Here is a 17396-nt window from a genome sequence, read left to right on the forward strand (position 1 = left end):
CTGCCCGTGCTGCTGCCCCATTGCTGCCCCCTTGTATGTGGTGTTATAGGTGGTGTTGCTAAGAAAAAAATCTAAATTTCACTGTTTTTTTTTTTTTTAAATATTAGATACATAATTTCGCAATAATATATTCTGATGATAATAATTAATACAGCATAAATGTGTCTGCATCTTATAGCTATATTTTGCACTAGTTAAGTATAGTATTTGAGCAGGTAAACATGATAATTAGATCCCAAGTCCCTGGGCCTATCAATAGTTTATATGATTATTTTTTCGTTTTACAAACAGGAATGGCTATCCTCATTTCTCTTTCAGTTAAAATTAGATAAAACTAACTCGATTTTCAACATTGACATTTTTAAGATATATTTGTTTACTTGAGAAGGTTTTATTTGCAGGCAGCCTTAGTGCTACAACTGCGCCCCGCTGTCAATGTCACTCAAGTGCCAAGAGAACCTTGTCGAATGGTGTGTGTGTTTCATGGTGTGTTTGTTTGCAGTTTGCTGGCGCGCGTGCTTTGCCTATTTGGAGTGTTTTTTTTTGTTAGAAGTGGCCGGGTTTTGTGTTTTGCTGGTGTTTTTGGTGGTGGAACTGACTGGGAAGCGCTCTAAAGGGGTGCCGCGCGTGTGTCGGTGAGCGCCGGTACAGACGAGGTTGGACGAGGTCCATACTTGCATAGTTTCCCTAACTTGTGAATAACTCTACAAACTTGACATTGGCCAATCTTTGTAAAGCCAGACGAGCGAGAAAAAAAAGATCGTTTTTTTTTAAATTAGATACCTAGCCGCTAGCGTTTATATAGTAGGAGGGATAGTACCTACTTATACTCTTTGGCTACAGTTAAAAAAGTTGTTTTGTTTGTATTTTGTAATTTAATATTATTTTATTTCAGTTACAAAATTCTAGCTGTATAAATAAATTTTAATTTCTTCAATTTTGTTCAATAAGTACTTAATTTGTGAGGTAAATTATTTTTCTAAATTAAAATTAATTGCCTTAGGTACCTATAAGTTACAAGTTTATATGATTTAAGTATGAGTGTTGCGATTCTAGGTGGGAAAAATGCCTCCGAAACAAAAAAAAACTATGAAGAAACTGGCTGACGCCAAGGAAAATAACATCGCATTAGGTGAAGCAGCCGAAGCTAGTCCAGGGGCTGCTAATTCAGGTACTGTAATTGATCCTAATCCTGCCTCCCTTTCAAAATGGCCAAAACTGAGACTCAAAGTACCCGATATTTTTCTACACAAACCAATTGACTTCAAACTACATGTACACAAAATTTTGTCCATGGGTATTAAATTCAAGCAACCCTATCTTGGCAAATATTATACCAAAATAACATGTCTAACAATGAATGATCATAAAGCTCTTGTACAATATTTTGAAAAGAAACAGCTTCCATTCAACACATTTGGAAATCCAGCTAAACGCAAAATTAAAGTGGTTATAAGGGGTCTTCCAAAAGATATAGATTTAAACAACCTGAAGTCTGAATTAAAGTCTCTATCCATACCCATTGTGCGGGTACATAAAATGCAAAGATTGGAACACAAAAAGAATAGTACATCACTCGTACTTGCTGTAGTACCTTATAATGATGATGGAAAAAAATTGCTACTAGTGAAAAAGATAATGGGAAATGATGTCAAGATGGAGCCACCAATTTCCAAGGCAAAACAGTGCCATCGGTGTCAAATGTGGGGACACACTCAAAGATATTGCCATGGCAACGTGAAATGTGTGAAATGTGCTGGAGAACATTTTTCTAAAAAGTGTGAGAGGGATCCAGACAAGGAACCTCCTAAATGTGCTAACTGTGGAGGAGAGCATACTGCAAGTTATAGGAAATGCCCGTGCTGTCCTGATTCTCAGGTGCATAAACAAAGCCAACTTGTGAAACGTCTTGTAACTGAACTCAACAAAGTGGAGCTGACGTAGTTACTTTAGAAAATTGTGATACTTTGTATAAGAATGTCTCCTATGACCCGGATTACAAGTTGCCTGAGCTTATAATTATGTAGGTCAGTATTAACAAACATCTTTACCATAAAAATGAATAGGTAATCCACCTAGTGATATTATTTTTATAGTTTGTGTATCTTTAAGAAATGAATAAAATGAAAACTCATATACTTAAAGTAAACTTTCTTTTAATCTCTTAATTTTACTTATATACTATTGATTTTAAGCTTATTTTGTGATTTTATATTGTAGATAAAGTCTACATACCACAATTAATCTGGTGTTTTTAACTGCAGATATTTCGACTCAGTTTCAACACCAAATTAATTGTGGTATGTACCCATTATCTACAATATAAAATTTACTTATATATTTAGTATTACATTTACTAAGTATACAACTTAAAAGTATCATTATACCTATACATATTTACAGACTTATTCGATAATACTTTTGAAATGTTTCCTAGCACTAAACAGTTTTAACACACTGTATACTGTTTGTCAGCGCCAGCTTGCTGTTTTCCACATCTCTTATTGGAGTCACACGCACCTGTGAATGAATTTGAAGTTTAGTTTGCAATATTTTAAAATGCCTATTGATAGAAAATAGTTTAAAGTGGCATCTAAAAAGTAACAACAATAACTCATAAGTAAATCTTATTAATATAAATTATGTGAATATTTGTATACATTGACTGAACTTTGGCTGGAATGGAGATAGCTTATAACCTGAACCAGAGACGCAAGGAGATTTTTAAAAATCTAGATTGAAGCAGAACAAGCAGGGATCACTGATAATAATAAATCAAAGTCTAGTAAGTAGTAAAACAATATACCTATGTTCCCTAAATATTATTTATTATCACGATTGCTATATTTTATAAAACAAATCTTATTTCATTGAAGTCTTATTAACTGTTATAATAATAATAATAAATAATGTAACTTGTAATCAAATAAGTGTTAGTAACTATAGATTTTCTTTGAGTGAAAACAAAAGTTTAAACAAGTGTAAATTAAAAATTTTCAACACCCCCGACAAATCATTTTCAAATAAATAATTATGCAAGTAATTATGTATATCTAGGCAACGTCCATCTTGACAGCTTGACATTTGTCAATTGACGCTTGAATATTATGAACCTAACGGTTATCTAACCTTCTTTTATACAAGAAAACTAGAAAAGAGCTGATAACTCTTAAACGGCTGAACCAATTTTTTTGGATTATAGCTAAGAACACTCGATCAAGCCACCTTTCAAACAAAAAAACTAAATTAAAATCGGTTAATTCGTTTAGGCGCTACGGTGCCACAGACAGATACACAGATACACAGATACACAGACACACAGATACACAGACACACAGACACACAGATACACAGATACACACGTCAAACTTTAACACCCCTCTTTTTGGGTCGGGGGTTAAAAAGGGTGGATCTCAGGCTTCTACCACTTCAAACTGATATCATGACAGATGTAAGAAACAATGGACATGTAGGTAATTAAAAATGACATACCTCAAGCTGTACTTTCATTGGTAGACTATTTCCATCCAATTCAGCAAGAACTCTGTCGAGTGTGTCCACAACTCTGTCAGCATCTTGGGTTGTGAAGACCATTGGAGGTTTAAACTTCAATACATTACTATCTGGTCCATCTCTACTAATTAGGATCTTTTCCTCACGCATCCTAAAATATGCAAGTACTTACATTTAATTAATTTCATTACATAGTCTTTATTTTCTAAGCACTTAAATCTTCTAATATAGTAATAAATGAGATAATTCGCGACTGTATAAGTGGAATTGATTGAGTAAAGGTATATTTTTATTTGCGCAGATAAAATCAGAAGCTGTACGCTATCCATTCCTAAAATCACTGAATTTTTATAAAATTTCAAAGTGAGAAAAATGCTCCTTAATTAATTGTCTATTTGTCCACGTGTAGTAGTAGTGTAGGCCTTTGCCGTGCATTGCCTATGCATCATTTCTTATTTTTAACCCCCGACCCAAAAAGAGGGGTGTTATAAGTTTGACATGTGTATCTGTGAATCTGTCTGTGGCATCGTAGCTCCTAAACTAATGAACCAATTTTAATTTAGTTTTTTTTTTTTGTTTGAAAGGTGGCTTGATCGAGAGTATTCTTAGCTAAAATCCAAGAAAATCGGTTCAGCCGTTTGAAAGTTATCAGCTCTTTTCTAGTTACTGTAACCTTCACTTGTCGGGGGTGTCATAGGGGGTTAAGGAAGACATATTAGAAATTAAATGTATATTTTTATATGATGTTTCCTTTAAATTAAAAGTAGGTAGTGGCCCAGAAAAGCTTTAGATAGGTAGATACCTTCTTACTACAACTCCAGCGCTTTGCTTGGGGCCGCGCCTTAATCTTAGGCTGTGATCTATAAGGCGTACTTTGACTTAGCTCAGACTTAAGTTTCAGTGAAAACAAGATAGAGTTATGGCAGCGATATAACACTAAAAGTGAGATCTATAGAACGCACTTTGATTTTGCCTAGACTAAAGTTAGACAAATGTATATCTCTCACATAAATCTATCTCGTTTTAACTCAATCTTAAATCTGAGCAAAGTCAAAGTGCGCTCTATAGATCTCACCCTGAGTCTGAGAGAAGTCAAAGTCCTCATGTAAAACTTGCCTGTTCACAATGTGCTTGGCCTCCGCCGTGGCCGGCGTCCTGGCCTCTCTGTCGGTGACCAGCTCGACGCCCACGAACAAGCCTCTGCCTCGCACGTCGCCGACCAACTTGTGCTTGTGCTTGAGGCCCTCGCAGCGCGTCAGGAGGTGGCTGCCGACCCTGGCTGCGCGCTCCAGGAGACGTTCCTCTTCGATTACATCGAGGACCGCATTCGCGATTGCGCACGAAACTGGATTGCCGCCGTACTGTGGTAAGGAATCATATATTTATTTCATTCATATTCCAATATTTAATCCAATATTAAATATTCCAAAAATTTAAAAAATATAAATATTATTAAAAAAATACATTCAACAATTATTATTACAATAGGTAAGTAGGTGTATTTAAGTAATTATTAATTTATTATTACATATCTAATATCAATGTTAGAACCCCGTTGGGACACAGCAATTTTTGGCAGAATTTAATTAGTTGCCTAGTTAGCCACATTATATTTTTTTATTTACTTACCGAAAAACGCATGGATTAATTATTATTGTAGGTCGGTACCGGTAGGTACCTATTTAAATATTTAGGCAAGTTTTTGTTCAATAAAATTTCAGCGCCTGTATCTTTATTATTATTATTACCTATCTGCCTACTCCTATGCTTGGAAACTGAATTTTGTTTTTAAGTCTTTTCTTAAAAATATATATAGGTAATACATAATATAGTCAAAAAATTACCGTATTAAAGTATTCGACGCCGGTATCAGCAAAGCTCTTCGCGATCTCCGGCGTGGTAATCACTGCAGCCACAGGATGCCCATTGCCCATCGGCTTGCCCATCGTCACAATGTCTGGCACTACGTCCTGCGTCTCAAACGCCCACATGTGCGAGCCCGCGCGTCCGAAACCCACTTGGACTTCATCAGCGATACAAACACCATTCGCTTCTCGAACGTACCTATAATAATTTTAATAATAATTTATTTATTTATTCTTCAAATCTATAAAGGAACTTAAATAAGCTAGGGAAACGGTAACAGTTAACGGTACAGCTATTTCAGATTAAAAAACTGTTACAGCTATCAACGCCCACCTCCAGATTTAGATGAAACGGAAATAGGTATTGAATAAGATAAGTTAGGTTGTAGGTAATTTGGTAGTTATACAGTAGACTTACTCGAAAACTCTTTTCATGTAGCCATCTGGAGGAATTATTTGTCCTCCACAACTTTGCAGACTCTCAGCTATGAATGCGCAAACTCCGTTGGTTTTCTTCTTAATTTCTCTACAGATCCTTCCAACTTCGTCCGCATACATTTTCCCTAGCTCTTCTTCACATTGCGAATCCCGTGGATGCACATACTTTCCTCTGTACACGTCAGGACATGGTGCCTAATAAGTATAAAAAATAATTCAATTATTTATTTAATTTATATTTTAATTACTTAAAATTCTTAACATTTATAATTTACAATATTCTTTTTATTCTGAATGATACCTACATAATAGTAAATAATAGCTATCAAGATCATTTTTGGCAGGATTAATTTTTTATTGTTAACTTGCGATCGGTGGCTTCGCTCGGCGTAAATGTACCTAAATCCTTTTATTCCCTATATTCTCTGCCAGGCTCTGGTCTGGTCTGGTAGGAGGCTTCGGCTGTGGCTAGTTACCAGTCACCCTTCCGGCAAAGCCATGCCGCCAAGCGATTTATACGCCGATACGATGCCGTGTAGAAACCGATAAGGGATGTGACGGGTTTAATAAAAACTGCCATACCCCTTCAAATTTTGCCTGCTTCCACCTTAGACTGCATCATCTAACTTGTAATAGAATAAAAATTTGTAAAGTATCCGAATTCTAAATATTAAAAAAATTATTTACTTTAGATATCTAAGTGGGTACTCATAGGTACCTACATAATATTATATGTGATTGCTTCGCCTACAAAAGAAGTTAATAAAACCATAATCATCAATGGTTTAACAGGGCTCTCTCCGTCACTCGTTTCATACAATCGTAGTTCCAATTTCATTTGAATATTAAGCAACCAAAGTCCATGAAACATATTCTAGAAACTAATATCTGTGTCTGTGGTGTTTTAGATTTTTCTAAAAATATGTAGTTTTAAAATTACAGGGGCTCAAAGATTTGTATGTAAATTTTTAAGACCGCGTAACTTTGAAACCGAATATTTTAACAGAAATCTGGAAAACCACAGATATAGATATTAGTTTCTAAAATATGTCTGCATGGACTTTGGTTGCTTCATATTCAAATGAAATTGAAATGAAATTGTATGAAACGAGTGACGGAGACAGCCCTCTTAAGGCAACTCTATTACCTATAAAGAAATATAGTAACACTATTAAGTCTTAGTAAAAAGAAATTGAATCTAACACGCACGGCGAATAAAGTCTTATCAAATAATATATTATTTCTTATATCGCGGGAATACGAAATTTCACTTGTAATAAAAGCAGACATAAATCCAAATTTTGCTTATATTGCGTTGGCTGCGCAATATCAACCTAAAATTAATAACAAAAATAGATACGAGTATAATAATATACGCACGTTTGCTTACATTTTCACTAACACAAAAAGTTTTCTTGGACTTTTTTATATTAGTAGCCATACCATCGTAAAATTATTCTATTTATATTATAGCATCATGGTAATAATATTTTTAGTAATAATGATTTTAGGTAGTTATGTTCTTGTTAATTGAAATGGTGCATAGAATACCTGAGGTTCTAATGTAGGTAAATTTTTAACCCCCGACCCAAAAAGAGGGGTGTTATAAGTTTGACGTGTGTATGTATCTGTGTATCTGTCTGTGGCATCGTAGCTCCTAAACGAATGAACCGATTTTAATTTAGTTTCTCTTTGTTTGAAAGGTGGCTTGATCGAGAGTGTTCTTAGCTATAATCGAAGACAATCGGTTAAGTCGTTTGAAAGTTATCAGCTCTTCTAGTTTTCTTATAGAGGTTTTTGTGTCGGGAGGTTTTTTTTTAAATTTTGAATTATTAATTTAATGTTCTGATTTCGTAGAGGTGTGGAACTATTGAGGGTGAATTCTGATTTGAATTTTCTATGCAGTTTTGGCAGATTAACTTACGTTTATTAGCTTGTCACGTTTTATTCATAGGTACATAAAAATGTTCAAAATTTTTGAAGTTGTAAATAACGTTACCTACCTGGTTCAATTTTTAAAATAAAATTAGTATGTAAACCGGTCAAAACGTGCGGTAACTTCGTTACGGGCCTGAAATCGAGAAGGTGCATGGCGAACTCACCACATGAACCCACTCTGGTTTGTCGGGCCCTCCTGGTAGGTTCAGTTTGTATGGCGAGACATCAATCATAGACGTAAGATGCCCATGATACGCGCTGCAACAAACAGGCGCTAGTAGCACCCCAATAACATTCCCGTCCTACCCCCGAAACACTTAACTCTCTAGACTCTAAATAACTAAAGTATTCTCTATACTATTTCCTTTAAAAAGTATTTCAAGACTGCTACAATTATTAATATTACTAATTTACCATAATTAGTTATTATTAGTTTAAATATTAATACAATGTTAGTATAATATTATAAGGGTGTCTGTGACATATTTATTATTCATTTTATCACTAACTATAAACATTGTTTTATCAGTAGCGTTCACTGATTAGTTGACACCTTCCTGCTCTATTATTAACGCCTTCATAATCTTGGAACTATCTTAAGGAAATCATTTATTGGCACACGAGTACAGCATATATACTTACTGATCGAGTGTGATGACGTCCTTGTTTTTAGTGTGCACTCGAGCTAATCTTAAGGCAAGGTCGTTGGCCTCTGATCCAGAGTTGACGAAGAAACAGACTGAAAGAGACTCCGGCATCGTCTTGACGAGCCTCTCAGCGAGTATTACGATTTCGTCGTGAAGGTAACGATTATTTGTTGATATTAATGACATCTGGTTACGACCAGCTTCCACCACATGCGGATGGCAATGCCCAACTGAAAAAAAAGTAAGTAGGTGTAAGTATCTTTATATAGGTACTAGGTACTTTGCTTTTTCATAAAAATTTTACAGTACTTAGATATCTTGAGTAGGTCAACTGAAAATGATATAATGACCTACTACCTACCTTTTGCCCGCGACTACGTTCGCGTTACGTTTTATGTAATTTATAGCCTATATGCTGGATAAAGTAATGGCAAAAAAAAAATTTATTAAAATCGGTTCAGTCGTTTCAGAGTTACCTATTACAAACAAACAAACAAATCATGACGATGAGAAGATAATTTTAAATCAGAAGATATCTAAGAATAATAGGAACCTAATTCCAGTTTGCGTAGGATCTTATAAAATCGTTGTGAACACAATATTTGATAACAGCGTTATTTTGTGACAGTAGATAAATTAATTGTTGACACTTGTTCTTGTAGATAACATATGCGCAAAATTTCCATCATCATCATTATCATCATAATCATCAGCCTGTGGACATCCACTGTTGGACACAGGCCTTCCCTAAAGAGCGCCACCACACCGGTCCCCTATGTCTACCTCATCCAGCCACTTCCCGCGAGTTTTTATACAGTCGGTCCATCGTGCTGCCCAATAACTCGTACCTAATTGCTAGTATCTTATTCCAAAAAGTATTACTAGGGCGTGCCACTATTAGGCGAACAGTGAGCGGCTAAAGTCTAAACCATTGAAGGCGTTTGGTGGCAAGAACTAGGGCTGTGCTCAACTGGTGACAATCCAAGATAATATATTATAGGGTCTTCTTTCGATCGCCTTTGATCTCATAAGAAAGAGATACTTACGGCCGTATTCACAATCAATTACTATGAGGTCTCACAGTGCGCTCGAACGCATAGTGTAGGTTCCACCAATCAGATTATTGTAAATTGACGAGACACAGTAACCTGATTGGTGTAACCGACACTGCGTTCGAGCGCACTGTGAGACCTCACAGTAACGTTTGTGAATACGGGTGTTAGAGTTTATGCGATAGAAAGAGAGGCGTTCCGCGTTTGTCAAACTTTAGATCGCAGTAGTGTGCGAGCTAAATTGCACTGTATTACGTCGTGACAAGAATCACTATTGTGTGCGTGAGTGAATCTTAAGTCTATACTATAGGTATCTTTTTACATATTGTCACTAACCGTGCGCTACATTGTTAATGCAGTCTAGGTATCGCTCGCCGGTTTCGTCGTACATAAATTGGGCAATGCCTCGCACAATTTTCAATGGAGATGAACGGAAAAACAACTGGCAGGCGGCTCTGTAACAAATTTACTGCTTCAAATCTCCACCCAGCTTCTGTACCGTAGCGAAACAAGCAATTAATACTGATAGATGGGAGCTGATAAATGTTAGGCTTAGTTTATTTATTGCCTTTTGAAAAATCGTTACACGTTAAAGTTAAACTATTTTCCAAATTCATGACGGTATATAATAAAATAAGTCTCAATAGCTCAATTGTTTCGAAAATACCTACGTCGTTTCAAACCCTATCCGTTAAACATTTATACTAGAACCTTATAGCAGGGGGTCCAGGGATGAGCAAAGATGCATAGTGCGAGACGTGTGAAGTAGTGTGGCACTGTGGTCTTCATTCCAATCTAATCCAAGCATAGATCTACTCGAACACGTACGGAGAATCCACAGATATCGCGACGTAACGCACGACGGACAAACTAGATGTCGCTACCTGATCTTCAATCTCGCTAACAGAGTTAATGATCGGACTAGCTGAGTCAACGAGCATAATCACCGGCCGGGCTAAAGATCTTCCTATTTATTACGGCCGAGTGCATAGGTATCAACTATTTTAAACTTTTAACTACTGTAAAATTAACATACCCTATGTGCTTTTCGCGTAACTCGATGGTTTCTGATTTAGGCATCGACTGTAGGTAAGCCATTGTGAACTGAAAAATAACATTGATTGATATTTAACTATGTAATCATAACATTAGTACCTAACTGGTGTGTTTAGAATTTGGGTTAAGTTGATTCTTTGCTAAACTGTGGCATTAAGTTAGTGTTTGAGCTTAGTGTACTTTTTTCAAATGCGTTTTTTAACTCAAAACTACCTTAAATAAGATCTAGTCCTTTTGAATCGTTCATAATAATTAATTATTGTTCACAACTTCCAAATAAGCTCTATAATAACACTTTGGAAGTGTCTCTCGCGCAAGCTATTCAGTTTAGAAAAAAATGATATTAGAAACCTCAATATCATTTTTGAAGACATCCACACGTATGGGTTTGATGAAAAAAAATTGTTGAGTTTCAGTTCTACGTATGGGGAACCCCCAAAATTTATTGTTTTTTTGTTTTTGTGTGAAAATCTTAATGCGATTCACAGAATACATCTACTTACCGAGTTTCAACAGTAGGTATAGTTCTTATAAGTAGTTTCGGAAAAAGTGGCTGTGACATACGGACGAACAGACAGACAGACAGACATAAAGAATCCATAAGGGTTCTGTTTTTTGTCATTTGCCTAAGGAACCCTAAAAAGGAAATTCTAATGGCAACTGGAGATCAAAGCTTTTTAAAATGTAAAGCCTTAAAGCTGGAGGGGCCGGCATGTTATAAAATACTAGATGATGCCCGCGACTTCGTCCGCGTGGATTTAGGTTTTTGAAACCAACTTCAATAATGGGCATATTGGATAATCTGATCTGAACTCTGTACCCAATAAATTTTATGGACTGAAAATAGACCGTATTAAGTAGGTATCTACCTACCTACTAATTATAATACTAGCTGATACCCGCGACTTCGTTCGCGTGGATGTAGGTTTTTTAAAATTCCCGTGGGAACTCTTTGATTTTCCGGGATAAAAAGTAGCCTATGTGCTAATCCTGGATATTATCTATCTCCATTCCAAATTTCAGCCAAATCCGTCCAGTAATTTTTGCGTGAAGGAGTAACAAACATACACACACACACACACATACAAACTTTCGCCTTTATAATATTAAGTGTGATTATAATAATATTTAATATCTTACCTGTACAACTAATAAATAAACTTAAGTAGGCGTGAACTGATAAGAAGTTCTAAAATTAAACCGATAAAGCGTCACGTGCGGCGCCTGAGCAAGGAGGCAATGCAGCACGAGCGACAAGACAACCGATTTATATATAGCAGGTGTAGCGCGCACGCCCTCGGTACGTCCAATGAAAACAAACGGATCCATACTGTCAATGCAATGATAAGCTCTCATGCTACTACAAGACGGCGGCCACGCGGATGACGCCGCGTCGTCATGAATACACCGCATGCTCGTTAAGGGGAAGATTTAACCAGTCGATATTTATTACTATAAAAAAAATTACCCGGATACGACAAGCAATGAGCAATGATATATATGTATAATTTGCATTATTATATCTATACATATAATAAAATTGTAGAAAAGTGGTGTCTGTACAATGGAAATATATAAAAAAAAAGTAGCAGGGGTTGTTATTGTATCGATGCCGAACCCGAAATTGTAATTAATTTTTTTTTTGTCTGTTTGTCTGTTTGTCTGTTTGTCTGTGTGTTTGTGCACGCTAATATCAGAAACGGCTTATTCGATTTAGATACGGTTTTCACTAATGTAATTTCACTAATGTATTGTAGTAAGCTTCACTTAGGATTTAGTGTTTATTTCATGTCAATCGGTTCATAAATAAAAAAGTTATGTCAATTTAAAGAATCACTGCGCCTCGCGCCTGAGCGTCCGTGGCTATATAAAGCGCGAAAAGTCACTATTCCACGCGAACGAAGTCGCGGGCACAGCTAGTTGTACATATATATTGTGCATTGTCTTTATTAGACCGATTTTGATAAATAGGTAACTAGGTATATCTACAAACACAGGTACCTACCTAGGTGTACAGTACTTGGCATTCACTCCACTAAAAGTCATTCTGTGTTGCACCGCAAGATAGGGTGCATTGTCGGTCATGATTTTATCGTCGGGGTCGTTAAGGAGTCATTATGATTGGGATGTATGTTGGCAGATTGAACTTTTTAGTTTTGTTTTAGTATTTTAACTTTTTGTGGTGTGGTTGTGGAGTCGGTACCTACATACTTCATCATTATTATAACACAAATAAATATTTACCTACCTATTGTCTCATATTATATAACAGATATGTACATTTGTATGCTTTGTTTTTATCTGTGACACCAACAACAAATAAACGAATTTTCTTTCTTTCTTTTTTTCTAATTTATTTCTAGATACTATCTACTTACAATAAATGTAGGTAAGCATATGTATATAAATAGGAACTTATCTACCTAATTTTTGTAATTAATCACTAATTAGGACCTAATTTATAACTATGGGACATTGAAGATATGTCGGCAGATTAATTATTTTGAATTTGAAGCTCGGGCTTGATTTATGAAGTCAACAATAAATTGGCATGTGCTTGTTAAATTGCCGCCAAAATGCTCCTAGAGCAGCGCACCGTAAATGTAGGTAGTTGAAAATAATTTGACGTACCTACATGGGTAGGTATAAGTATAGGATAGGACTAGAAAATATCGTGATACCTAGTTTTGCTTTGTTGCACTGAACTGGCGGTTTCACAATAAATTATGATATGTACTTTTTGAATTTATGATAAATTATGATTATATTACGCTTAACTTCGCATTAATAATAATTAACTAGGTATGCAAATGGGCAAAAATCCGAACCTATTAATATACTTAATAATAATATTAGTATGGATTAAATTGCTTGTCCTTATTACCTAGTTTATTTACGTTTAACTCTATTTTCGTTTAGAAACAATACCTTAAACCTACCTACCTAATTATTACTTACTAGATGATCCCGCGCGACTTCGCCCGCGTGGATTTAGTTTTCTTAATCCCGTCCCTTTTTCCAGCATTAAAAGTAGCCTATGCCCGTTTCCAGGATGCTCAAGCTAGTGTTTCTGTACCAAATAGATGATGCTCGCGACTTCATTCACATGGATTTAGGTTTTTAAAGAATCCCGTGGAAACTTGCATTTTCCGGGACATGAATGACATGATTTCCATGGGAACTACCTACTTAATATAATTTATGAACCTATTTACTAATAACATTTTGGTAACTAGCTTACGCCCGCGACTTAGTTCGCGTGGACTGCTCAAATTTCTAACCCCTATTTACCCCCTCAGGGGTTCAATTTTCAAAAATCCTTTCATAGCGGATGTATACGTCATAACAGCTTAATGCTTATCAATTTATCATAAAAAGTTACAATAATTTTTATGATTTGATTAGCTTAATTAAAAGAGCAACTGCTGAGTTTCTTCCCTTTTTTCAGAATTTTCATTCCGAATTGGTGGTGGAGTCACAGTGATGTAGCAAAATAGACTCTAGTAGTGCTACATGAAATAAATTAAATTGGATTTTGATACAGATCCTCTTAGGTACTTACAACCTGTTTAAGTAGGTACATACCTAACAGCTTAAGCATGCAGGTGTACTAATATGTACTCTGAGATGTAACTAGCAATCGTTCAACAATTCTCTTCCGGATTTATACATTGCTAACATCCTTGTTTTGCTAACGGATAAAATGCTTCGACCTTCATTCCTGCGCCAAGTGCTATTTACATTAAGTATGCGTTTCAATTAGTAGTACCTATGCACATTTTGTTCTAAAATAGGTAATGGTTATTTTTTTAGGGTTCCGTACCGGATTACTAAGCCTCCACTGTCCGTCCGTCCATCTGTCAGCGTGCTGTATGTATCTCATGAACCATAATAGGTAGAGAGTTGAAATTTTTAAAGAGTGTGTAGTTTATTGCCTGTTGCCGCTATATATAACAACAAATAATAAAAACCATGTTAGTTTAAAATCGGTTGCAAAACGTGTATTGAACAGACCAACAACAAACAAACCGACAAGAAAGCCAGTTAGTAAAACGTGATAAAACGTGCTTACCTACTTTATAAATAATGCCCCCTTAATACCAAGTTTTTTTGATATAGCTAAAACCGTTCCAGTAACCTTATTAACTGACAGACTGCACTGGATGATGCCCGCGACTCCGTCTGTATTAATTAAGGTTTTAGAAAAACCCCGTGGGATTTTTGGGTATAAAAATTAGCCTATGTCCTTACCGAATTTTCTATTCCCGAACTTTTTATTATTTATATCGTTTGCCTGATGTTCCAATATTGCTAGCAACACAATATGTTAAAAACGTTAATTGCATGTTCTGTTTCAAAACTGGCCATTCGACATAATTCACATTCTTTAATATCTACGTTTTCGTAGTTACCTACGAACGTAGAGTAGGCACAATATTATTGGAAAATATCCAAGTCTGAAATTGGATTTGTTCTAGGTATTCCTAATACAATCTTCAGTATCCCACGACAATACCTACAAAGGCCTCCACTGCTATATTTTCATCCCTACTTACACTCTATCCTTCGAACCCTTAGAACTGAAAATTTATCATCGTGATCGCTTCGCTCGCGATTCTCAATTACTCAATATTCATAAGACTTATGAATATTAAGTAATTTTATCATTATTTAATGGTCTGATGATTCAAAAACCCGTTTGAATTTTAAAAGCCATGAACACTTAGGTATTTCTTCATCACTAACCGAAAACCAAAATACCCAAATTCAACTTCAAAACTGACAGAATTACATATTACTTCAAACCCCTATTTTTATTGATCCTTTCTCAGCGAATGCCTCTATACGTTGTGCCTAATAAGTAGTTATCTTGTATGCCCTTCATCTCAATCCTTCAAGTGCTATGAGCTGTGCGTTGATAGATCAGTCAGTCACCTTTTCATGCAAGTACCTACTAGAGGATGCCCGCGACTTCGTCCGCGTGGATTTAGGTTTTCGAAGATCCCGTGGGAACTGTTTGGTTTCCCGGGATAAAAAGTTTTCAATGTCAATAATATGGACGCAAGCTACCTCGGTACCAAACATACAAATCGGTTGGGCGGATGGGTCTTTAGGAATCCCGTGGGAACTCTTTGATTTACCGGGATAAAAAAATTGATTAGCCTATCCCCGTCCCTGGGATATAAGCTAACTCTGTACCAAATTTCGTCAGAATCGGTTCAACTGTTGGGCCGTGAAAAGGTAGCAGACAGACAGACAGACACACTTTCGCATTTATAATATTATATTATGGAAGTATGGATTTAGATTAATGTATGATGTAGAATGTAGATTGTAGATGAATGCCCTATCTATTATTTTCGCCGACGTTATTCCGATCACCTACGAGTAGGTACTTATAATATTTTATCATTCGGCTGCCAATTATAACTCAATCGAACCCTATTATCTTATTGGTGCCTATCGGGCGTTGTACTAATTCGCGTTGTACCTATAGGTAGGTACACTTCTTTGTATAATTTGGATTTATTTTATACTTTTTGGGATTTCGTACCTCAAAAGGAAAAACAGAACCCTTATAGGACCACTTTGCTGTATGTCTGTTTGTCTGTCCGTCCGTCCGTCGTGTCTGTCAAGAAAACCTATGGGGTAGGTAGGTACTTCCCGTTGACCTAGGATCATGAAATTTGGCATGTATGTAGCTCTCATAGCACAAGTAAAGGAATAAATCCGAAAACCGTGAATTTTTGATTACATCATTTAAAAAAATTTAAATGTGTTTAAATTTTCAAAGTACTTCAAAGTATCTACTCATAACAAGTGGGGTATCATACTTATTATGTACATTCTTAACAGATTTTTATTTATTTTCACGCATAATAGTTTTTGATTTATCGTGTAAAATGTCTAAAAAATACCCGAATACGGAACCCTCGGTGCTTAAGTCTGACTCGCACTTGGCCGGTTTTTTATACTTATACTTACTAAAACACTAAATACCTACCTACTTAACGCCCGCAATTTCGTCCGCGTGGATTAAGTTTTTAGGGTTCCGTACGTCCTAATCAAAAAATGGAACCCTAATCCTACGAATAACGCAACGCGCGACGGTCAGAGTGGATGGCGCTTAGATTAAGGATTGGTCTCCGCTATGGGAGCACCGGAGACCAATCCTTAATCTAAGGAGTGGCGTTTATTTCTTTTTTTGCTGATTTGAAATCTACTCTCAATATCGTTCAACCTAATAAAAGATTTAAAATTTTTCAAAAAAAAACAACTTCAATAATGGGCATGTTGGATAATCTGATCTGAACTCTGTACCAATAGATTTTATGGACTGAAAATAGACCGTATTAAGTAGGTATCTACCTACCTACTTATTATAATACTAGCCGATGCCCGCGACTTCGTCCGCGTGGAATTAGGTTTTTAAAAATCCCGTGGGAACTCTTTGATTTTCCGGGATAAAAAGTAGCCTATGTGCTAATCCAGGATAGTATCTATCTCCCTCCATTCCAAATTTCAGCCAAATCCGTCCAGTAGTTTTTGCGTGAAGGAGTAACAAACATACACACACACACACACACACATACAAACTTTCGCCTTTATAATATTAGTGTGATGACCTTTTAGTCGTAAACTGTTCAGATATAATTACTTATCTATTTATATTTGCTGGACAAACTTGTGTATGAATTATGAAATTTTCCGTTAGATAATATCGCTGCTACTACGTTATGTGCAAACATTTCATGTCGATGCTAGCAAAACTTGCGACTTTGTCTGAGCCAAAATTGTTGATAAAATAACTATAGGTACCAAAAGGTTGCCTGGTAGAGATTGCTCCAAGCATTAAGGCCGCCTTTGCAGTTTGCACACAATTGTTT

At 36.0% G+C, this 17396-nt stretch overlaps 1 protein-coding gene and 1 long non-coding RNA gene across 2 annotated transcripts; one reads left to right on the top strand and one right to left on the bottom strand.

Annotated features, from left to right (window-relative positions):
• Positions 1 to 2139: 2139 nt before the first annotated feature.
• LOC123867820 (alanine--glyoxylate aminotransferase 2-like) lies at positions 2140 to 11822 on the bottom strand. Its single transcript, XM_045910090.1, has 10 exons — positions 11650 to 11822; positions 10490 to 10557; positions 9790 to 9908; positions 8397 to 8631; positions 7919 to 8012; positions 5797 to 6011; positions 5358 to 5577; positions 4630 to 4874; positions 3493 to 3664; positions 2140 to 2520 (listed from the first exon to the last, which is right to left on the bottom strand). The coding sequence occupies exons 2-10, from the start codon at positions 10549 to 10551 to the stop codon at positions 2440 to 2442; spliced, it is 1443 nt and encodes a 480-aa protein (XP_045766046.1). The 5' UTR covers positions 10552 to 10557; positions 11650 to 11822; the 3' UTR covers positions 2140 to 2439.
• On the top strand, positions 10941 to 16881 carry LOC123867821. Its single transcript, XR_006796517.1, has 3 exons — positions 10941 to 11046; positions 14014 to 14015; positions 16868 to 16881. It is a non-coding gene; the product is annotated as an uncharacterized LOC123867821 (long non-coding RNA).
• Positions 16882 to 17396: the final 515 nt, after the last annotated feature.

The sequence above is a fragment of the Maniola jurtina genome, chromosome 8 (assembly GCF_905333055.1).
Source record: "Maniola jurtina chromosome 8, ilManJurt1.1, whole genome shotgun sequence".
Classification (NCBI taxonomy): domain Eukaryota; kingdom Metazoa; phylum Arthropoda; class Insecta; order Lepidoptera; family Nymphalidae; genus Maniola; species Maniola jurtina.